The sequence below is a fragment of the Lasioglossum baleicum genome, chromosome 12 (assembly GCF_051020765.1).
Source record: "Lasioglossum baleicum chromosome 12, iyLasBale1, whole genome shotgun sequence".
NCBI classification, from domain to species: domain Eukaryota; kingdom Metazoa; phylum Arthropoda; class Insecta; order Hymenoptera; family Halictidae; genus Lasioglossum; species Lasioglossum baleicum.
The window spans coordinates 15,422,059-15,445,471 of NC_134940.1; the positions used below are offsets into that span (position 1 = coordinate 15,422,059).

General features: G+C 37.0%; 5 protein-coding genes across 21 annotated transcripts; 3 read left to right on the forward strand and 2 right to left on the reverse strand.

Annotated features, from left to right (window-relative positions):
* Positions 1–6,862: 6,862 nt before the first annotated feature.
* Positions 6,863–10,467, forward strand: Cct7 (chaperonin containing TCP1 subunit 7). 2 transcript variants are annotated; one of them, XM_076434396.1, is made up of 6 exons: positions 6,863–7,024; positions 7,603–7,863; positions 8,374–8,703; positions 8,775–9,247; positions 9,325–9,594; positions 9,841–10,467. In XM_076434396.1, the coding sequence occupies exons 1-6, from the start codon at positions 7,022–7,024 to the stop codon at positions 10,124–10,126; spliced, it is 1,623 nt and encodes a 540-aa protein (XP_076290511.1). In that variant the 5' UTR covers positions 6,863–7,021; the 3' UTR covers positions 10,127–10,467. The 2 variants fall into 2 exon arrangements, with proteins under 2 accessions (XP_076290511.1, XP_076290510.1); XM_076434395.1 differs by lacking the exon at positions 6,863–7,024 and adding an exon at positions 7,123–7,527.
* An 883-nt stretch (positions 10,468–11,350) lies between these two features.
* LOC143213986 (uncharacterized) lies at positions 11,351–13,536 on the forward strand. The gene is made up of 3 exons (XM_076434438.1): positions 11,351–12,119; positions 12,203–12,301; positions 12,671–13,536. The coding sequence occupies exons 1-3, from the start codon at positions 11,654–11,656 to the stop codon at positions 12,715–12,717; spliced, it is 612 nt and encodes a 203-aa protein (XP_076290553.1). The 5' UTR covers positions 11,351–11,653; the 3' UTR covers positions 12,718–13,536.
* Positions 11,370–15,297, reverse strand: LOC143213982 (mitochondrial protein C2orf69 homolog). 3 transcript variants are annotated; one of them, XM_076434427.1, is made up of 6 exons: positions 14,363–14,506; positions 14,120–14,247; positions 13,893–14,055; positions 13,574–13,817; positions 13,303–13,494; positions 11,370–13,172 (listed from the first exon to the last, which is right to left on the reverse strand). In XM_076434427.1, coding segments are annotated over exons 1-6 (873 nt in total). In that variant the 3' UTR covers positions 11,370–13,170. The 3 variants fall into 3 exon arrangements, with proteins under 3 accessions (XP_076290542.1, XP_076290544.1, XP_076290541.1); XM_076434429.1 differs by lacking the exon at positions 14,363–14,506 and adding an exon at positions 14,787–15,297 and having other exon boundaries at positions 11,370–13,494; XM_076434426.1 differs by having other exon boundaries at positions 11,370–13,494.
* A 155-nt stretch (positions 15,298–15,452) lies between these two features.
* On the reverse strand, positions 15,453–17,705 carry Idh (isocitrate dehydrogenase [NADP] cytoplasmic). 2 transcript variants are annotated; one of them, XM_076434405.1, is made up of 3 exons: positions 17,561–17,705; positions 17,222–17,462; positions 15,453–16,989 (listed from the first exon to the last, which is right to left on the reverse strand). In XM_076434405.1, exons 2-3 carry the CDS (start codon positions 17,411–17,413, stop codon positions 15,781–15,783), a joined length of 1,401 nt encoding a protein of 466 aa, XP_076290520.1. In that variant the 5' UTR covers positions 17,414–17,462; positions 17,561–17,705; the 3' UTR covers positions 15,453–15,780. The 2 variants fall into 2 exon arrangements, with proteins under 2 accessions (XP_076290520.1, XP_076290521.1); XM_076434406.1 differs by lacking the exon at positions 17,561–17,705 and having other exon boundaries at positions 17,222–17,554.
* A 160-nt stretch (positions 17,706–17,865) lies between these two features.
* Tra2 (transformer 2) lies at positions 17,866–23,260 on the forward strand. 13 transcript variants are annotated; one of them, XM_076434421.1, is made up of 5 exons: positions 17,866–18,644; positions 19,657–20,163; positions 20,720–20,937; positions 21,027–21,136; positions 21,926–23,260. In XM_076434421.1, the coding sequence occupies exons 1-5, from the start codon at positions 18,609–18,611 to the stop codon at positions 21,934–21,936; spliced, it is 882 nt and encodes a 293-aa protein (XP_076290536.1). In that variant the 5' UTR covers positions 17,866–18,608; the 3' UTR covers positions 21,937–23,260. The 13 variants fall into 13 exon arrangements, with proteins under 13 accessions (XP_076290536.1, XP_076290534.1, XP_076290538.1 ...); XM_076434419.1 differs by having other exon boundaries at positions 22,646–23,260; XM_076434423.1 differs by having other exon boundaries at positions 21,039–21,136.
* The last annotated feature ends 153 nt before the right edge of the window (positions 23,261–23,413 follow it).

Below are 23,413 nucleotides of genomic sequence, written 5' to 3' on the forward strand. Positions count from 1 at the left end.
AATCGAAATCAAACTTCCTTCAACTAGAATTATTTTCTATAAGTGTGGTAGCTATATAAACAAGCCAAAACAACAGTAAATGTTTTACGAAGTTTCGTATAAAGAAAGATGCGATGATATCAAAGAAAATGTATTCTTTGCTTTGGTTACCGTTGAACATATACCATTAGATAGACAATCTGTTTAAAAACACAGATTTCTTTAATATGTAAGAGCCTATAGAAGAGTATATTTACTATATGTATATAATAAACAACTCATCTCCAAGAATTGAGCTTTTCTTGCTTAAAATTATTACAATCCAGCAAATTATTAACTCTTGTACAAACCCCCTGTAAGTGGAATTTTCGTATACCTCGAACACTTCGATAAGTCGAAACCTCTATAACTCGAGAGTTATCGAGGTTCGACTGTAATAGATAAATAAATGTAAGCACCGACCAGATACTAGACTGCCAGCCTTATGGGAGTTCGTGTCACTCGAATATTTCGGTGTTCTCTTACGCCCTCTAAGATATATTCTGACTGGAGTGAGAAACAGAAGGCCATCGACATGATCTCGTCGGTGCAGAAGGCTACTGAGGAGATTCTCGTCGGTGAGAAGGCAAATCGTCACGGAACCATATTGATCATCATGAATTGTTACATTCTGTACCGAGCAGATATTTCAGACGATGTTGGTTTCAATATTAAAAGCAAAACTCAAGGACAAAGAATTCCTAGAAATATATTATTGAAGCATAATTTTTTAGGAAAATCAACAATTCCTATTTCAAATTTTATACGAGACACCTCAGTTTGTAATTTCAAAACATTTCATAAACGAGAATTATTACCTTTCACTTTTTTATACATAAATGTTCCAAGAATCGATCTGGACAGAAATATTTTGAAAAGACTTTACTTTTTTGAATAAATTAATGCGTGCGAATGTTCATGGTTTAAAAGTTATTCTATATTTCGAGTTTTATTGTCTATTTTTACGAAAAAATTAGATGGCAAGGTGGTCAAGCGAGTGCTCGTTAACATCGTTAGAAAAAGGAATTGTTATAAACATTAAACAGCCAGATATAATAAATTTATCTGTGAATTGTATCGAATAAATTAATGCGTGCGAATGTTATGGTTTAAAAGTTATTACGTATCACGAAAACTATTAGCCACTTTGACTAAAAAATTAGGTGGTCAGATAGCCAAGGGATTGCTTGTGGACATCGCTGTAAAATAGAATTGTTATAAACATTAACCTGCTGGAAATAATAGATTTATCAATAATTGTCACGGCGATCGACATCGATCGATATTCGGCGGAGTGGGGGGCGCCGCTCGAGCTCGGCGGAGTGGGGGCCGCCGCTCGAGCTCGGCGGCTCGGCGAGAGCTCTCCGTCAGTCAGTCAGTCCGGGCGGGGGGACCGGCGTGAGCGGACGTGCTGCGGGACCAGGAGCGCCAGGAGAACCGGAGGGACCAGAGGTGGACCAGAGGTGGACCAGAGGTGAACACCACGGCGATCGACATCGATCGATATTCGGCGGAGTGGGGGGCGCCGCTCGAGCTCGGCTGAGTGGGGGACGCCGCTTGAGCTCGGCGGAGTGGGTGGCGCCGCTCGAGCTCTTCGTCAGTCAGCCAGTCCGGGCGGGGGGACCGGCATGAGCGGACGTGCTGCGGGACCAGGAGCGCCAGGAGAACCGGAGGGACCAGAGGTGGACCAGAGGTGGACCAGAGGTGAACACCACGGCGATCGACATCGATCGATATTCGGCGGAGTGGGGGGCGCCGCTCGAGCTCGGCGACTTGGCGAGAGCTCTCCGTCAGTCAGTCAGTCGGGGCGGGGGGACCAGCGTGAGCGGACGTGCTGCGGGACCAGGAGCGCCAGGAGAACCGGAGGGACCAGAGGTGGACCAGAGGTGGACCAGAGGTGGACTAGAGGTCATCTACAGTTACCCTGGCCTACCTTCAACTGTTCATTCAAGGAACAACGGTAAGTTTGATTACTATTATTTTTCAAAGCTTCCTTTGTCTTTTCAAACTTGTCCTTCATACTTTTGAAATTTTCATCGAGACTTTCGATGAAGACTATTGAGTCTTCTTCAAATTTATCAATTTTATTCTTTATAAAAATTATATTAAAGATTATAATTGCTCTTGCGAGCTGCTTCGTTAGTTGTTTTCGCACTCGTGTGCGGGGTTATAGTTATTCTCACGAGCTGTTTCGCTGGTTGTATTCGCACTTCTGTGCGGGGTTGTAATTGCTCTTGTGAGCTGCTTCGTTGGTTGTATTCGCACTCATGTGCACGATTACAATTGTTCTTGTGAATTGGTTCGCTGATTGTATTCGCACTTTTGTGGGGGGTTACAATTGCTCTCATGAGTTGGTTCTCTGATTGTAATTCGCACTCATGTGCATGGTTACAATTGCTCTCATGAGCTGGTTCTCTGATTATACTTGTTCTCATGTGCGAGGTTACAATTGCTCTCATGAGCTGGTTCTCTTATTTCAATCATTGATCTCGACAATTTTTATTTCTGAATTTCCAATTGTTTGCATGGGAACTTTCACGAGTCTCACTTCTAAACATTTTCTCATCTCGTTTGAAATTGGCATTCCTCCGATCGGAGGTCCCCCAGGGGCTCACTCACGGATGGTGCCGTGAGTGAGTACGGGGCGTCGCGTCCCCGGGGTACCCGAATCGCCTATAGGCCGCACCCGTGTGCGGGGTTAGTTTGGCTCTCGTGAGCTGGTGTTAGGTTGGCTCTCGTGAGCTGGTTAGATTCGCACTCGTGTGCGGGGTTTGTTTGGCTCTCGTGAGCTGGTATTAGGTTGGCTCTCGTGAGCTGGTATTAGGCTTGCACTCGTGTGCTGGGTTTTGTATTGATACGTCTAACTATTATTAGTCTGTTTTAGCTAGAATACACCGAGAAGAGGACACACCAAGAAGAGGACACACTTCGAAGGGAACACACCAAGAAGAGGACACCCCGAGAAGAGGGCAAACCAAGAAGAGGACATACCACGAAGTTTTAGTTTTATTTGCCGAGGGAGGTCCCTCAGGGGCTCACTCACGGATGCGGCCGTGAGTGAGTACGGGGAGTCGCGTCCCCGGGGGTTACCCGAATCGCCTATAGGCCGCACCCGAGCAAGTCGAGTAATTATTGTCTTAAATTCACGTTACTCGTTTTCTTGATTCCGACACAGCCTTCTGCTGTGTCGGACCTTGCTTGTATGTACCAGACCGGTTGGAGCCGGTATTCGGCGTCGATACATTGAGAGGGGTGGTTCATTGAGATCTGTTCACTCGTATTGCCATTCTCTCTGTTCGTAATCCTACCCACGTTACCTCAATGCATTGCGTTGCCTGGTGGCAGGTAGTTGGCAGAGAAATTCTCTGTTCGTCATCCTACCCACGTTACCTCAATGCATTGCGTTGCATGGTGGCAGGTAGTTGGCAGAGAGATGGTATTACGTTTGAACACTTCTCACTGTCCATTCCTCTTGGTGAGGACACGTCGGGTATCGGCTCTGGCCGGAGATGGGCTGCAAACATTGTACGCGCCGCGTCACCTTCGAACCGGAGCCTTCTGCTCTGGTTCGATCTTGTTTGTCACTTTGATAGAATCAGAGCCCTCTGCCTGATTCGCCTTTCATCCCCCGTGGATCGGAGACTTCTTCTCCGATTCACACCTTTTGCTCCGCGATAATTGCTCGACTTGCGTGCGTTAGTTATTAAGATTGTATATCGTCGTATAAATATGTCGAGTAATTATTGTCTTAAATTCACGTTACTCGTTTTCTTGATTCCGACACAGCCTTCTGCTGTGTCGGACCTTGCTTGTATGTACCAGACCGGTTGGAGCCGGTATTCGGCGTCGATACATTGAGAGGGGTGGTTCATTGAGATCTGTTCACTCGTATTGCCATTCTCTCTGTTCGTAATCCTACCCACGTTACCTCAATGCATTGCGTTGCCTGGTGGCAGGTAGTTGCCAGAGAAATTCTCTGTTCGTCATCCTACCCACGTTACCTCAATGCATTGCGTTGCATGGTGGCAGGTAGTTGGCAGAGAGATGGTATTACGTTTGATCACTTCTCACTGTCCATTCCTCTTGGTGAGGACACGTCGGGTATCGGCTCTGGCCGGAGATGGGCTGCAAACATTGTACGCGCCGCGTCACCTTCGAACCGGAGCCTTCTGCTCTGGTTCGATCTTGTTTGTCACTTTGATAGAATCAGAGCCCTCTGCCTGATTCGCCTTTCATCCCCCGTGGATCGGAGACTTCTTCTCCGATTCACACCTTTTGCTCCGCGATAATTGCTCGACTTGCGTGCGTTAGTTATTAAGATTGTATATCGTCGTATAAATATGTCGAGTAATTATTGTCTTAAATTCACGTTACTCGTTTTCTTGATTCCGACACAGCCTTCTGCTGTGTCGGACCTTGCTTGTATGTACCAGACCGGTTGGAGCCGGTATTCGGCGTCGATACATTGAGAGGGGTGGTTCATTGAGATCTGTTCACTCGTATTGCCATTCTCTCTGTTCGTAATCCTACCCACGTTACCTCAATGCATTGCGTTGCCTGGTGGCAGGTAGTTGGCAGAGAAATTCTCTGTTCGTCATCCTACCCACGTTACCTCAATGCATTGCGTTGCATGGTGGCAGGTAGTTGGCAGAGAGATGGTATTACGTTTGAACACTTCTCACTGTCCATTCCTCTTGGTGAGGACACGTCGGGTATCGGCTCTGGCCGGAGATGGGCTGCAAACATTGTACGCGCCGCGTCACCTTCGAACCGGAGCCTTCTGCTCTGGTTCGATCTTGTTTGTCACTTTGATAGAATCAGAGCCCTCTGCCTGATTCGCCTTTCATCCCCCGTGGATCGGAGACTTCTTCTCCGATTCACACCTTCTGCTCCGCGATAATTGCTCGACTTGCGTGCGTTAGTTATTAAGATTGTATATCGTCGTATAAATATGTCGAGTAATTATTGTCTTAAATTCACGTTACTCGTTTTCTTGATTCCGACACAGCCTTCTGCTGTGTCGGACCTTGCTTGTATGTACCAGACCGGTTGGAGCCGGTATTCGGCGTCGATACATTGAGAGGGGTGGTTCATTGAGATCTGTTCACTCGTATTGCCATTCTCTCTGTTCGTAATCCTACCCACGTTACCTCAATGCATTGCGTTGCCTGGTGGCAGGTAGTTGGCAGAGAAATTCTCTGTTCGTCATCCTACCCACGTTACCTCAATGCATTGCGTTGCCTGGTGGCAGGTAGTTGGCAGAGAGATGGTGTTACGTTTGAACACTTCTCACTGTCCATTCCTCTTGGTGAGGACACGTCGGGTATCGGCTCTGGCCGGAGATGGGCTGCAAACATTGTACGCGCCGCGTCACCTTCGAACCGGAGCCTTCTGCTCTGGTTCGATCTTGTTTGTCATTTTGATAGAATCAGAGCCTTCTGCCTGATTCACCTTTGATCCCCCGTGGATCGGAGACTTCTTCTCCGATTCACACCTTCTGCCCCGCGATAATTACTCGACATACTTGCGTAATTTAGTATAAGTGCGTCACTGTAAGAAAGGGAGCCAGAAGGAATATTGCATTCGTTCTGACTCCCTTTCGGGTCTCTCGTGCAGCAACCTCCTCGTGGTGAGACCTGGGCAATCGGTATTATCCTTTATTTGTAAGAACTTTTAGTGTCTTATGAATAAAGGATAATATCGAGCTAATAGCTGCACATTTAATAAATATGTTGATTTTTCAATAAATTCTATTCCTATACCTATTGTCTTTCACAACATTTTGCAATTTTACCTTCCTTCAGATCAAAATATATGTATTATCCAAGCTGATTTGCCCCGGGCGTGAACAATGTCATATATCGTCTGGTTCTATTTAGGTAAAGAGACGGGATAGTATTTCGTCGGTGATAGTATTATAAGGCAATTACAGAATGGGTAAATACTATATCATTCTTCTTCTACTTGACGAGTATCTCGTCGTTGGTAGAACTTTTAGCGATGTGGTATTTCAGATCACTGTAAGTTCCACGTTATCCCCGCGCCCGTCGCGCCCGGTTACCGTTCCCGCTGAATAACACAGGGGCTGGCAGTCTTTAATAGTATCTCGTCTGTGATGTAAGCATTTACAAAGAAATGTAATTCTCTATTCAACTTTTTGGTAAAACCGTGAGATGAAAATAATAAAATACATATAAAGGTCTGCTTTCAGCGGAGAACAGCGGAGAAAAAGTATTGGCACACTTGAAGAATTTCTTCGTAAAGTTCACTAAAGTTCTACACAGTTCTACAATAAATATCTTCAACGTTGGTACACCTGTTATGTCGCGGGAAAGTCTCTCATTCAAACGGTGCATCATTGTTTACAGTTAGTAAGACTATTTTTCAGAAAAAAGTTGCTGAAAGAAAGATTGTATTCAATTTATAGTATGAACAGTAAAAATCTTATTCGAGAATAGGAAAAATTATTAACAAAAGTCGCTTTACACACAAAACCAAACATTAACAAAATTAATAAAAAAAGATTGGAGTGGTATTACACGAAAATACAGTATTGTGAGTCAAAGTGAAAATATTGTATTCAGATGAAAGCAAATTTAATGGAAATGAATTCATAAATTATATAATTAACACCTTTGCTATTTTCGAATTATTTCTGAAATTAATTTAAGATGCTTTTTATCATATTTATTACTATGACAAAACGCTGTAAATTTTGAAACCTTGACACAAAATGGAAAATGTTTGATCACATTTAAACGCTAATTTTTGATTGGTTATTTATTTCCACCGGTACACTCATTTCCGTTGAGCACGAATGATATTTGATGCTTTACTTTGCATTTATACTTTGTATCAGGGAGTAGGGGAGTAGGTCTTCTATATCCTTAGCTGGTCCTAGTGGAATCATCTCGAATACCATTTACAGGTTAGAGTAATAATTGTGCTCGTGCACAGTGAATGAAATTAACAAACCCGTGAAATTACAAACAAAATTACAAAAATGGTAAGTAACAAATAAAAATCTCATTAGAGCGGAAGTATAGGTGTCTTTTTAGTTTACTAATTTTAGCACACCTTCACATTTCCGATTTTGCTATAAGCCGCTTTCTGTCTACGATGACAGAATATAGAAAATGTTTCCTGTACACGCGATTAATAGATTCTTTTTATGATAAATAAAGCTACTCAAGTATATTAATATACGCGAAGCGAAAATGAATACGTATGAAAGCGTTTGTTGAATTATAAGTTGAGCAGTTCTAACCTTATATGGTGATTAATTTCTGCTTACACCCACGGTGTACATATATGTAGAACGAATCTCAATAATAATCTTTGGCGTAGATTTCATTAAACTGATTCGGTAGTATTTCAAGTAGTGAAAGAGACAAATGAATAGTTTAATTCACAATTCATTTGTTTCTTTAAATGTGACAATTTTTCAAGAAAACCCTAATATTTCACGTAATCGAATGTAATACAATAAAAATGGGAAGATATATGAGAGTATAGTATCTTTATTATTATTATTATTATTATTACTAATAACAGGTAATAAAATTTATGTAATATCTTTTACAGCAACCCCAAATAATATTATTGAAGGAAGGAACAGATGCATCACAAGGAAAGCAGCAATTGATATCGAACATAAATGCGTGTCAAGTGGTAGTAGATGCAGTGAGGACCACCCTTGGTCCTCGAGGGATGGACAAACTTATTGTGGATCAAAATGGAAAAGCCACTATTTCAAACGATGGTGCAACTATTTTGAAGCTCTTAGACGTTGTACATCCAGCAGCTAAGACCCTTGTGGACATTGCCAAGTCGCAAGATGCAGAAGTAAATATTAATTAATTGAAAATGTTATAGATCACTCATGCCGCTCATATATTCACACTAACTTGCATACATTTCTGCCGATATTCACATTAAACCTATACCTATCTTTATTTCATTTATCCTACAACTGTACAATATCCTATGTTTATCTTTAGTTGTTTGATCCCAATGTTTCTATGCTTATTTTCTATAAATCTCAACTAGTTTATTACTACCTTTCTGTCCTACCTCCTACTATTTTATCCTTTATCTTATAGCAATCATTCAATAGATATTTTATTGTGCCCATTTGTAAATTACACATTTCACACAATTGAAAATGTTATACTAACTCTGTAATGAAAACACAAATGATAGTATGCAAGTAAAATACTGCCAGAACATTAACAGAGTATATCAATGAACTTGTAGACTGGTAACACATAGAAGATATGAAGTTACCTCAATGTTGTTCGAACATTTTACTCAAATATTATAATTGCAGGTATAAATTTCTGTTTTTATGTGTAGGTTGGCGACGGCACTACAAGCACAGTCTTATTAGCTGGAGAATTTTTAATGCAAATGAAGCCTTTCATCGAGGAAGGTGTACATCCCCGTATCATGATCAAATCTCTTCGTCTTGCGCTTCAAGTAGCCATAGATATAATCAATGCAGTTAGCGTGAAGATTGATAAAACACAAAAAACAAAACTAACAGAACTTTTGGAAGAATGCGCAGCTACATCTATGAGCTCTAAGTTAATTCATCAGCAAAAAGAATTCTTCAGTCGTTTAGTTGTGAAAGCTGTTATGATGCTCGATGATATGTTACCCCTCAATATGATTGGTATTAAAAAGGTGATTACAAAAAAATTTTAAGCTAATGAGAAATTAGTAAAATTCGTTTAAATGAAATATTTGATATATAGGTGTCTGGTGGAGCTTTAGAGGATTCAGAGTTGGTTAAAGGCGTTGCCTTTAAGAAAACATTCTCATATGCTGGATTTGAAATGCAGCCTAAAAAATATAAGGACTGTCAAATTGCTTTACTGAATATAGAATTAGAATTGAAAGCAGAAAGAGACAATGCAGAAATACGAGTAGATAATGTTGTTGAATATCAAAAGATAGTTGATGCTGAATGGCAAATTCTATATAACAAATTAGATAAGATTCACAAGAGCGGTGCTCAAGTTGTATTATCCAAATTACCTATTGGCGATGTTGCTACGCAATATTTCGCAGATAGAGATATGTTCTGCGCAGGCAGAGTTCCTGAAGAGGATCTGAAACGAACCATGAAGGCTTGCGGTGGCTGTATCTTAACAACAGTACATGACATTAAAGACTCAGATTTGGGCAAGTGCGAAATGTTCGAGGAAAAACAAATCGGCGGAGAGAGGTACTTGAATACATAGAATTTATATATTCGTATATTTAACTTGTTAACTGGTATTATTCTAAAGTACTTTTTTCCAGATTCAATCTATTCTACGAAGGAGTGCGTGCAAAGACATGCACATTTATATTGCGTGGAGGAGCTGAACAGTTCTTGGAAGAAACTGAAAGATCTTTACATGACGCGATAATGGTTGTAAGGCGTATGGTTAAAACTAATGCCTGCGTAGCAGGTGGGGGAGCCATTGAAATGAAATTATCGAAAACATTGAGGGACTACTCTCGTGTCGTGGCAGGCAAAGAGCAATTGTTAATTGCGGCGATAGCTCGTGCTCTAGAAGTTATACCAAGGTATGGCAATCTTATTTAATTACTAGACAGGGGATATTTATGTAAAATAACCATTTTCTTCCTGGATTGCAACAAACTGGAGTGAAATAGAAATTTGTTTTCTGTCTTAATATGTTCGATAGGTCAAAAATAACATAACAGTATCTTTAAATTCTTTAAATGTTTTTGCTGTTTTAAATTACGCTAAAATCCCCTGTCTATTAATTACTATTTGAACTATATGAAACATAATGACACCAATTTTAGGCAACTGTGTGATAATGCTGGTTTCGACGCAACAAACATTCTGAACAAACTAAGACAGAAACAACACAAAGGCATGTATAACTATGGCGTTGATATTAACAATGAAGATATTGGAGATAATATGGCGGCTTACGTATGGGAACCTGCTGTCGTAAAAATTAATGCACTTACTGCCGCGACCGAAGCAGCTTGTCTTATTCTATCTGTTGACGAAACTATCAAGAGTCCTAAGAGCAGTCAGGATTCGCAACCTCAAATGGGTCGTGGTATGGGACGACCGATGTAAAACTTGCTTTATTCATTGAACAGAAATGATAAGCTTGAGAATTTAATATTAATAATATTATTTATGCATATACGCATTGGATGTATTGGAACAAAACTGTTTATACTCTTACGAGCTACTATAATATCCCATACGATTTATGCATATGTACTTCTTTTCTTACATTGTAACAATAGTCCTCGTGAAACTTTGCAAGTATTTTAACATTTTGTCATTAAAATTGTAAAAAAAAACATTCACATATTCAATTGTATTTCGCATTTACCAAATTACTAAAACATGATTTAATTACATAACTTTATTTTAAATGGAATAATTAAACTAATTTTGTATGCTTCGAACTGTTCATGTATTATATATACCTGTTATTATTATCATTGTCAACGTTCAAAAGCGATTATCATTTACTTATTTTTAACTTTTAATAGAGTAATATTCCACAGTATTCGTTTTTTCTCAAACATTTCATAAATATAAATGTTAAATACATGTTTTCACATGCACGCATTTTTAAAAATATATTTTAATTAATTTTTATCAATTATTTGGTACCATATTAAATACGATGTTTTGGTTAATAACATGTCCAATTACGAATATATATACGTGTATCAATTTTTATTGATCATGTGATTGCTTGACACTTTGAGATTTCGGGTATTGAAAATATCAATATCATTCTTTCCTTATCCTGTCGTTGAAATCGTGCTGTCAAAACCGTTCCCAAGACAGAGGCAAAGGCAGAGTCGCCAGGTGAGGGGAGAGAGCACGAATTGAGGGTGATTGAGGGGAAAAAGTTACCCTCTCTTGGCCAATACCGATACCGATTAGTCACATGACATTTTGACACATGCTCGACAGAGACGAAACGCGTCGCGTGACCGGGCCGGGGTGGAAAGTAGGGTGGAGTGGGGACACAAATTAATCTCACGACTCCGCTCCAAGGTGTCGAATGATTTAATTTTGATACTTGCTAAATAGGTCATAACACCATACATATTTTAACCAATATATCAGAAATAATGATATGCCACAGTTATTTATATATATTCGTATTGTTCTACTCTTCCTAAAATCCATGTATATTTTCAAAAGATTTCATTTCACTTGTTCACTCTATATCTGTGAACATTCCAACGCTCTAATAAAACTACAATCTTTTATTACAGTTTTATAGTCTTTTGTTGTTAAATTCAAATTATCTCGATATGATCGCGATATCATTGAATTGCAGACAACTTCATTTTGTGTAACTGCGTTTACATCAGAGACTTTGTCCAGACAGCAGAAATTATACATAAATAGGTCAACATAGTTCTTGTAAACAAAACGCAATACGATCTTTAGCGAGAGAAAGAAATATTATATTTTGCCGGATTAGGTCATTCCGAGAAATCGATAACAAATGGTTGGAATACAAAAAAGTAACTTGCAACGTGTACCGAAAGAAAATTGTACATGACAAACAAAGTTGTTTCGAACTGCTAGATAATAGTAACATATACGCAGTCAGAAAACCGGCAAATTATGAAAACTGAAGTGTCTTGGAAACGCCGGTTTCTACGGAAACAGTTCAAGTACACATTAATCTGTGTATTCGTAGTTGCTGTTATTTTTTTTATTCATCAGTTACGTTATTTTAAACAACTTAACCAAGCGGTCAGAGGAAAGTTAATTGGTGATTCGGTGAGAACATCTAAGTATATTATTACTAATAAGATCATCTCAAAAGGAAATGAATCATCGATGAATGCTAAACTTATTCAAGACAAGAATGGTCGAATTGTATCATTACATGGAACACGTGATATGGACATTTCAAAATACGTACCAAATTTACAAGGAAAATTTGTCTGTTTTGTCTCGAAAACAGAGATAGATTTTGAAAAAATTAATGACAATTACTGTGATTGCCCAGAAGATGGTAGTGATGAACCCGGTACCAACGCATGCAACAATGGTGTTTTTTATTGCAGGATGCTGTCTTCTGAAAGTAAATATATTAAATTTTCTATTCTCTTTATTATACAGTCAAGTTTCTTCCAATGTTAACAATCAACGTCGATTTAATTTCAGTGAAGATATCATCTTATAAAGTTAACGATGGAGTTTGTGACTGTTGCGATGGGTCCGATGAATGGGCAGAAGTGAAATTATCAGATTTACATAATGATAGTTAGTATAACGATAGCGTCAACGAGGTACAAGGATAAGACCTATCGTCCAATGTATTTTTGCAGCCCACTTTTGTGGCGTCACGTCACCCTATTCCCCATTCGTAAGCGATCCAGCATGCAAAACAATGATTCAGAACAGTAATAGACTTAAATATTTATTTGTGACACGAAGATTTTGACATAAACTCATCTAAATCGTGTGAAATGAGAATGGTAATGGGATTACGTGGCCCTCGAAAAGCAGTCCGCAAAAATACATTGTATGATAGTTCTATCCTTATACCTAGTCGGTGACGATAGTTCGAAAAGGAATACAAATTTTTTGTTTATTATGATTTCTACTAATTGTGTATCATCTGTTTTTCAGGCTCTGGTAACATAAGTTATAAGTCCAAATGTCAAAATAGATGTTAGTACACCATGGGCGTAAATATATTTATTTGGCATGGGTATATCAGTCTCCTGTATTAACTATGCCGCTGATGTATGTAACAGTTTTCATTGTATAAACACTGTTCTAAGTACTAAAATTGTATACAATACTGTATCATTACTTAGTGAATTTGAAATGAACATAGATATGGAGAAGCAATCTGGATAAATAATGCATGACATGGTAATATGTAAAACACTGACTACAACTACTACGTCATACAATGACTATCTGTAGACTTGTTACTGTACATAATTTATATGAGTATTATCCTTGATGGTATTAACAATAATTGTACATTATTAAATATAACTTATAATTAATTCTTTCCATTAGGATTTAAATAATTGTCACACAGATGGTAAATTGCACAATATTACAGAAAAAACTCAGTTTTCTTAATATATAATATCCTTTGTACTCGCAGCTTGTTCTCCTGTACAACGATAGTATAGCCATTAATTATTATATTATATTATATACTATATAATTATTATATACAAGAATTAATTATTATATACTAAAGTGTATTTATACAAGTTAAATAATAAGATGTCACTGCATACATTTTCCAATAGCTTTAAGAACATTAAAATGTAGAGTCAAGCTTCTTGGTTTACAAGAAAAGTGTAACATCCGTTTTACAGGAACTTCCATACTTTGTAAAATACTACAAAACTGATTTTCTTCTTCGCGAATCCATGGACGATGGAGATCGCAAACTTGATACGGTGTGACATGTACATGTACATCTATTTCTGTAAGGATATTGTAATTATTAAACATAATTTGAATAAGTGTTGAAAGTCTTTTTCATAGTTTTGTTAAATATATTACTTAATTTTGCAAAAGATTCTAATATGGGTTTGTCTGTGATCCATGTATCTCTGGAACCTCCATGTCCACTATCCAACCACCACATGCTCTCGATTAGTTTTATAAAGTTCGTAATTTCTTGGTCAGGATCTGAATTATTTAGATGGTCATGAAATTCGTGAAGGAATTGATTCAACACAACACTACCTTTACTGAAGCCCATTAATGTTAATTTTGTCTTGTCGTTAATAAGATCAGTAAGGTTCTAGCAATAGAAACATATTTGAATTAAGTTTATATTATGACTTCTAGTTTTGCTGGATTTCACATTTAAGTATACCTCATCCTTATTATGTATTTTTAAATTTTGTAAGGAAGATGTCATTAAGCTTTGCAAATGTTTTAAAGCGTTGAAAGCTGGAGAAAATGATGGAACACCGTATTCGTTCGACGGTACGAAATTATCAAAACAGCTGAAGCTGGCATTTCCTGTATCATGTATTCTAGAACAAAGTTTAACATGACAATAAGTAATGTTACATATTTATTCATTATTACAAATTTTACCTAGATGGTCGAATGACAAGTACATGTTTATTTGGAAAATTTGTTGATAGTATTCGAGCGGTATTTTCTAGACTCCATTCTGTGTATTTTTTACTATCAGCATGCCACTCCATACATTCCTCAATATCCTGTATAGAAATTGTTAATATTATACTAAAATATTATACTAATATATATCTTAGCAACAAAACAACATTACTTTATTAATAAAAATAAATAATTGTAAAATAATCTGATTCAGACCTGCACATCACCGCCAAAATATACAAGAATGTTTTGACATGGTAGTGCTTTTGGATGTAAATAAATTATATCATTAAAACGACTAGCAATACCAGGTACTTTCTTCCAAATACAAATTTTAGAAGACATTTCAAAAACTGACATTCATGAATCTGAAACCACAAATGACATATACGATTTGTCCTAATAATTTTCGTGCGGCTTAGAGCTCCATTATCATTTTCGTCACCGACGAGATTATCTCGTCGAGACGTCGAGATCAGTCGAGATACTGATACTGTCTGATACTGCCAACTGCCAGCAGAGCACAGCAGAGAGTATATGAGAGTATGAGAGTCGAGAGTATGAGAGCAGTATGAGAGGTATGAGAGTATTGAGATTGAGAGTGCTCATGTGCTCATGCCCGGGTTTTGGCCGTGCTCACCGTGCACCGTGCACCACACATAACCACACACACACACTGACACACACCCTGCACTGCCCCCGCACAGTGTTTCTGAGAAGAAACGGCTAACGACATTTTAGTCAAAAAGGAACCTATTCCCAAAATTTCATCCAATTCTGAGCATGGACGTTTTTGGAATTTTAGCCCAGATTAACAACAACTTTAATTATCTAGCCAAACCTAAATAATTCAGACTAATGTCATTTCCGCTCGCTCAAATAAACTTTTCGGGTTACTCACGCAGTCGTCAGCCAATTCTTCGTGAACTCGATAAAATATAGGTCTACGCCTATTTACTTACGCCTCTACGGTCTTTTGATATCTGTTTTGTACAGATTTTTTATTTAAATTCGTTCATTATTTTGTCGAGCCCGAAGTACTATTCTCATTTTAGTTTTTTGCATAAAATTACAATACAATTTTACGTAATAATAATTATGAAATTTGATAATATATCCAGAAAAGACTTTTGAGAATAGAATTTTGTTTCACGAAATAAAACTTAAATCATTTTTCGTTTTTTAAAAATCAAAATTGTAGAATCCTGGATTTATCGCGCGACTCGTAATAATTATAAATAGCTGTAAGTATTTCTTTGTTAACATGAGGGGAATAACTGATAGGTTATTATTCTATATAAATATGTAGTGTCTAATAAAAAATATAAAGAATTATGTATTTGATTTCATTTACAATTGTTTAATTACAGATAACAAAAGAATAACAAAAAATACAAATGTACACAATGTAAAAAAGTATATATTCTTCCAGTATAAATTTCCAATGCTAATTTTGAATATATTAATCTCGATTTTATACGTATACATATACATATATTAATATTCCATATCTAGTTTATAGATATTGCTAGATTATGCCCATTGTTTACTCTTTTACCTCAACCATCAATATGTGTTGTTTCTTTTATACATCTTTAATACTTTGATTGCATATGAAAAGAGTCGCTGTTTAGTCACTTGAGCTGTTTGGTCAAGTTGTCAGCTAACTTGTCCATAAATTCGAATGTTTCCAAATAATCGGATCTAGTAACATTGTTCATGCCTTTAATACAAATCGCGAGATCCTTGGTCATGAAACCTGACTCGATGGTACTAACGCAGACTGCCTCTAAGGTTTCTGCGAATTTCTTTAAAGGTTCGTTGTTGTCCAATTTCGCACGATGAAGCAGACCTTTCGTCCATGCGAAGATCGATGCAATCGGGTTAGTTGAGGTCTCTTTGCCTTGTTGGTACTGACGATAATGTCTGGTAACTGTACCATGGGCAGCTTCGGCTTCCACTGTACGACCATCCGGGCAAATTAGAACTGAAGTCATCATACCCAGAGATCCGTATCCCTGTGCCACGGAATCGGACTGAACGTCTCCATCGTAATTCTTGCAAGACCATACAAAACCACCCTCCGACTTCATTGCATACGCTACCATATCATCGATTAAACGATGTTCATACCAAATCTTTTTGGCCTCGAATTTGGCTTTGTACTCTTTGTCATATATCTCCTGGAAGATGTCTTTGAACCTACCGTCGTACTTCTTAAGAATTGTATTCTTCGTTGAAAGATACAAAGGATAGTCTCTAGAAAGAGCATATTGGAAAGAGCTGTGAGCAAAAGCATAAATGCTCTCGTCTGTATTATACATAGCTTGCGCGATTCCAGGACCCTTGAAAGAATGTACTGTGTGCTGAATTTCTTTTCCGTCGTCCCCAGTCCATGTGATTTCAAGTTTGCCTGGTCCAGGTACTATGAAATCAGTTGCTTTGTACTGATCAGCATGGGCATGCCTTCCAATAATAATTGGTTGATTCCAACCAGTTACCAAGCGAGGAATGTTTTTGCAGATGATGGCCTCACGGAAAACCGTGCCACCCAAAATATTTCTAATAGTACCATTAGGACTTTTCCACATTTGTTTCAACTTGAATTCTACCACTCTGTTTTCATCGGGTGTAATAGTAGCACACTTGATGCCTACATTGTAATTCTTAATAGCTTCTGCGCAATCTATGGTAACTTTGTCATCGGTTTTGTCTCGATTCTCTATGCCTAAGTCGAAAGTATGCAATTCAATATCTAAATGTGGTAAAATCAGCTTTTCTTTGATAGAATCCCAAATAATTCGAGTCATTTCATCTCCGAGGATATCGACGACGGGTCCAGCCTAAAATACGTCATAATGGAAACATGGAAAAAAATTATAAAAATTACATAAAATACAAAATTTTGTCGTATGAAAAAAGTCAAAACAATTCATTTTTCGCTCGAAATCGAAATTTATGGCGATACAAATGTATTATATACATGCATGTAGAAATATATTTATATGTGTGCAGATATATATATAGATTGACGTGTCAGTGTCAGTGACATAGCATTACTAGCTAACCGCTCACCTTTATTTTAGCCATTGTTACGGATGAAGCACTGAACGTTCTAACGAATGAGTGTGTCGTCTGATCGTGAGCCAGCCGAACTTTTGACGATAATATTCGCGAGAATGTGGCACTGTTACTAGCCGTTTCAATGCTCACTGCACTCCTTATGAAATGCAGATTCGTTCGAATGAAACGGTGGGGCGAAAACATGGCAGCCTTAGCAACGTAGCCTACTTTTCCTTTCCGCTGTTCTCGAGATCTTCACGGTGTCGTACGATCAGAAAATATTTATCTATATTATCTTTTTGACCATGAAATTTAATTACGTATGTGTTATCGCAACTCTTTCATACATACAGTTATTTTCGACAGTTTATCATAGCAGGTTCATCGCACGAACGAAATATTCACAAATTCTCTAAACTTCTTCCGCTCCTGTATTTTACAAAGGGCCGTAAATAAATTGTGCATCAACGATAACTGCGTATGCAAGAACAATTACACCATTTGATCATTTTCGTTGAGCATCGACCAGAACATAAAGTCGTTTATCTACGAAAAGATATCATGTAATCTCTGGAATTTGAACCACGATGAGTAAACAATATTTGCGTGCGAAAATTCAAATGTTCTAATTGTGTAATTCTCGACTAACATATTTTGTATCGTCGCTCGTATTTTCGATGGAGAAAGTTTACATCAGCGAACTGATATTTAATAACCGCGTATGGGTTAAAAAGTGTCTACGACAAACAACTTACAATTAGCCAACAAAACGAATTTAACATAGAATCAAATATACTTATGAAAATCATTTAAAAGATTTGTGATCGCGTAAATAATGCAACATGTCCACGACCATTGAATATTAAATCGGAATGATGGAACATTTATATCAATGGAGATTTCTTTTACGTCCTTCGAATTTGCATTTCGCAAGCATGTGAAACTTGATTAAACACAAGGTCATCGCGAATAAGAAGTCTATCAAAGTCTAATATATATCCAAATAAACGAGATAAATAAATTCCACCAGACTATAATTTGAAGCAAGTAAATTTTCTAAAACAATTTACTTTCTGTTTGCTTTAATTTACGTTACTTTCTGCTCATTGTTTAGGATTCTCATACGTATAAAATTTAAAATATAGACGCTGATATAGACTTATAACAGCATTGTTATATAGATAATTTCAATAGTCTTTTTTCTAAATTACAATGTTTTATTCAATATTCAATAGGGTCAATTTCTCTGTTGAATACCTCCTGTTCAATGATATAAATTATCGATTGTCGCTACGCAATGACGTGTTTAAGACCTCCGCAACGCCATCTGCGAAGAAAGGCTAAAGCTATTAGCAAATGTACAGTACCATTATGCACCACCTAGCGACATCCCCGTAAAATGGTTAGAAGATTGGGTATGTTGCCCCCCGACGAGGTATCTATTTACTGCTATTTACTATACAGACGATGTATTCGTCGTGATTCGTCGCATGTGGTACTATGGGTGTTTGTATTGCATTGTATTGTATCTGATTGTGTCAAAGAGTTAGTTTGATTATATTATAATTATAATACACGTGACAACATCTAGTAACAGTGTTCTCGCTACATTCAAGAATGGCTGGTTAATTAACTGCATATATGTTATAAAAGCTACAATTCTAAGCTTGTATAAATATGTGTAAATTTACTGTACATTGAATTTGCCGCCATTTCGAAGAGCACCGCCATGTTTAATTTTAACAATTGTTTCTTGGCAACACCGGATGTTAGGGCATTTCGCATTTGTATACCACCTGAAATCATTTCCGGTTGTTGCCCGCTGAAACGGCCCAAAGATTGTACGCCATTATCGTACACTGACGCTACAGCGTTTTATTCCAAACGTCTCTCTGAAGTTTCGCTACTTTCCGCAACATTTAAACATATCTGAGAATCCCACAATGAGTGACATCGAGGTAATCTTTATATTTCCATATAAGATTCAATTTTTTCACCGGAATTTCAAACGCAATACATTTGTAACGACATGCGGCCTACCACAGCCATTATTGATCCATCAACGTTTTAACTACATTTCACGTATATGTTACTAAATAGTTTAACCAGTTTTCTGTTAATCTTCGATACTTCAGAAATCATAAATTTCATTATAAAAATTATCACAATTCCTTTTATAATCCTATGATGTACTGTATGTTGTAAATATATTTGTTTTAGTAACCGTAAGGTTAAGCTTACCTTTATCGAGTTTCCAATGTTTGTATAAGTTTAATATCGCATGTTACAATAAGCAATGTTTTAAAATCTACGCACATATATATATTTCCTGATGATATTGATAAACATGCTAGTTTTCTTCCTTAATCATTATCTTGTTATGAATCGCTTCAAAAATATAAAAATATGTAATAAATATGTAAATTTATAATGATTTTGTTTTTCAGCGAAGTGGTAGCCGTAGTGCAAGTCCCAGACGACCCAGAACAGCAGACGGAGGTTTAAGAGACTCACGTTCACATTCAAGATCACGGAAATCCCGTGAACGTAAAGAATCCCACAGACCAGTAAAAGAATATTCAAGGTCAAGAAGCCGTTCCGTATCGAGAGGGAGAAAGTCCTATCGGAGCAGCAAGTATGCCAGTGCAGGTCATCGTGGTAGTAGTCGCAGTCGCAGTCGTTCTCCTTATAGGGGTGGGCGATACTCACGAAGCAGATCTCGTTCCTACTCTCGCTCTCGGTATTCACGCGAACATGACAGGAACATCTATCGTTCACACTCCCGCAGTCCAATGTCATCCAGACGAAGACATGTCGGTAACAGGGACAATCCATGTCCTTCTAGATGCTTAGGTGTATTTGGACTTTCTATTTTTACGACCGAACAACAAATACATCACATCTTTTCAAAATATGGACCTGTCGAACGAGTTCAAGTTGTAATCGACGCGAAGGTACTTGAAACATTATTAATCTGTCGATTTATACTCCCATCCATAAATCACCGAACACTTTTCTTCGAAATAATGGCAGTTAAAGAAAACAAGCTTCCAGCTTGATTTTATTGTTTTATTTTGACCATGAAAATTAAATACACAAAACAAACGTTTTAGAAATTAATAAAAATAACACAAAGTACCTAGTATTAGTTGTTTTAAAACTAAAATTGATGCTTTCCCTTTGTATATAAATCAAAAGTATAACAATAATTTTTATTTAAGATATAGAAAACATTTGTTAGAAAAACCTTATTCTCTTATGGATGGGAGTGTAACTCCAATTTGTTATGAATAATCTTTTTAAGGAGACAAGAAAAATATAAAGTAACCATGAAATCCCCTTAATCATTCACCAAGGGGTATAATAAATAGTGCCAGAGATTTAGACCATTCATGAATTAAGTTTGTATGAAATGTTAAAGGCCTCTGGTTACATTAATTTTATCATTGCTTAGTATATACAATGAATAGGTGTCATTTTACATAAACAATATAGAAATGTTTCTTTTAGACTGGACGTTCTAGAGGATTCTGCTTTGTATATTTTGAATCGTCCGAGGATGCGAAAGTAGCCAAAGAACAATGCACAGGAATGGAAATTGATGGCCGAAGAATAAGAGTAGATTTTTCAATTACGCAACGAGCTCACACACCCACGCCTGGAATTTATATGGGAAAACCTACACACCTACACGACAGAGGATGGGGGGACGGACCTAGACGTAGAGAGTAAGTTGATTATCCTGAATATTTCTCGCAACAATGTAATTATATTAAAGATTCAGTAAAAAAAAAAGAAAAATATGTTCGTATTATTGTGCTGGGAATAGCAGCAGTTACAGGGGAAGCTACCGACGATCTCCAAGCCCTTACTACAGTCGCCGACGTTCCCGCTACGACAGATCCAGATCGCGCTCGTATTCGCCACGTAAGTTTATTTCTTTTTCTTCGGCACCGCCTAATATAAGCAGTCTACATGGATATGTGTCTCCTTTGAAATAACATTTATGTTTAAAGTCATGCGATTAACTCTCCTTATCTAGGGAAATACAGTACCAAAAAAAAACTCATTGATTTGATATTGTATAATTCGCCAAAACTTACAGTACTACCCAGCAAAGTAAAACACATTGAGAGAGCATGTTGAATCACATGTATTAATATTATTCAAACAGTGAATAACGTTTTTAAATTTTTTACTTTCGAAACATGTATTTTGTACTCAAGTATTTTTACAGACGAGAATTTTCACATGTGAATGAAACAGAAATCCATGAGATTATATATTCCATAAAAGCATACGTCACTCTCTTAATACCATTGTTCATTCATCAATAAGTTTGTCCATTAACTATGTGCATGAGTGTTTCTCATACAATACATCAGACAAATGATAAAAGATAAGAATAAGGATACAAAATGTGAGACAAGAGAAATTGTGTTAACATTATACTCTCGCACGATATTGCGAACAATTACATATACACACATGTACCACAGGATAAGAGAAATTCATAATTTGGATTCATATTTTCGTAGACCGCTTATATTTCGTTCGAACGAGATGTTTAAGTACAAAAATAAGTAGTTAAATTAGCAAGAATGGAAGACAGGAGCATCAAGAAATGCATCCAATAAATCGTACGGTAGTAACTTAAGTGTAACCCATATAACCTGGGTCAAACAATCATAGTTTTTGTTGCTTAATGAATTTCAGGTCGGTATTAAGTGACACGAGTGTGATGCGAGAGGCCAGGTGTTTGGGAGACCATTTGTGTGACTTGACCCTTTGACCTCAAATTTCTTCTAACAATACTGTACCGGGTCAAAAAATGCAAAAAAAACTACATTCTCACTACTGTTCTTACCTTACCTAATTCAGCATCATATGCAATTAATATATGGCATTTAAATTACGATATTGTACAATATCAATTAATGAGATAACTTGACAAATATGCAAAGGAGTGTAGCATATTCTTTACATTGAAAAAAAAAAACAGTAAGGTTAGAATGGACACGGAAAACCTTATTTTCATAATGTTTCTACCATTTCCTAATAGTTTTATGAAGATAAGGTTTACGTTATCTTAACCGTATAATGACTATAAATGTGAAGGTTGGAATATAATTGAGTTTCTATTTTCCTTTGACAAGAAATAAATTTGCTTGAGAAAGTTGTATTCCAGCCGCGTTTTGGACATTAAAAATATTATCACTTGAAAAAAGTGATGTAAATCTGAAAAAATGTGGTATTCCTTAATGTTTATATGCAAAAGAAAAAAAATAGAAATATATATATATATACACAATATATATATTAAAAGTAAAGGAAAACGAAACACATTACACACAAAAAAGAACGCAAAAAACAAAAAAAATAAAATTAACAAAAAAAATAGAAGTAAGTTCTCTAACCTGTTTGTTTGTTTATAAGGTTTTGAATCAAGAGGTATTGGATGATAGAGGGAAGTTTGAAGTTTCACTCTGAAAAAATGAAAGTTTTGAAAAGTCGAAGACAAGATATCTGAAGATGTTTGTCTTGCTCGAATTTCGAAGATCCAAAGGTTTTTCGCGCTTGTGACAAAGAATATGATCCGAATCGCATTCATTTCCGGCTGAGAAGTCTCAAGCCTAGAAGAACTGCAAGCACTCTGTAAAAAGCAAGCCTCAAGACAGTAAGAAATCGTTGATCTCGTCAGGCCCCCGACCTGGGACAAGCCAGTGGTTGGGGGTGAAACTGGCCGAACGTTTCAGAAAATGTTCAAGAAGCATCGAAAATCTTTTATAAGTAGGGAAGAGCGTAAGGTGCTCCAAAGGTTTATACCGATCATATTCTTTATCAGTTGGTTTGGTTACATATGGTATATTTCGCAATTAGGTGTTTATAAAATAAATAAACGTATAATATACCTTCTCCCCTATTCCCTCCACCATCCCAAAACCTCCTGTATCCTTTGAAGAGTGACGTCCTATTGTTTTCATTTTGTATAGGATTAAGCAGCGATCATTCATATTGAAACAGCTAATAAAACTCTGTTTTTAATAGAAACGATTCATTATTTCAAACTTCGCTACATTAACAAATCCAATATAAGTATTATTGTCTGTGCGGTCAAATACTTTAAATACCATCGACGAAAGCAATACCGATTTTATAACATTACCGTTTCTGTGGGATTTACGTATATTAATTTGTACATAC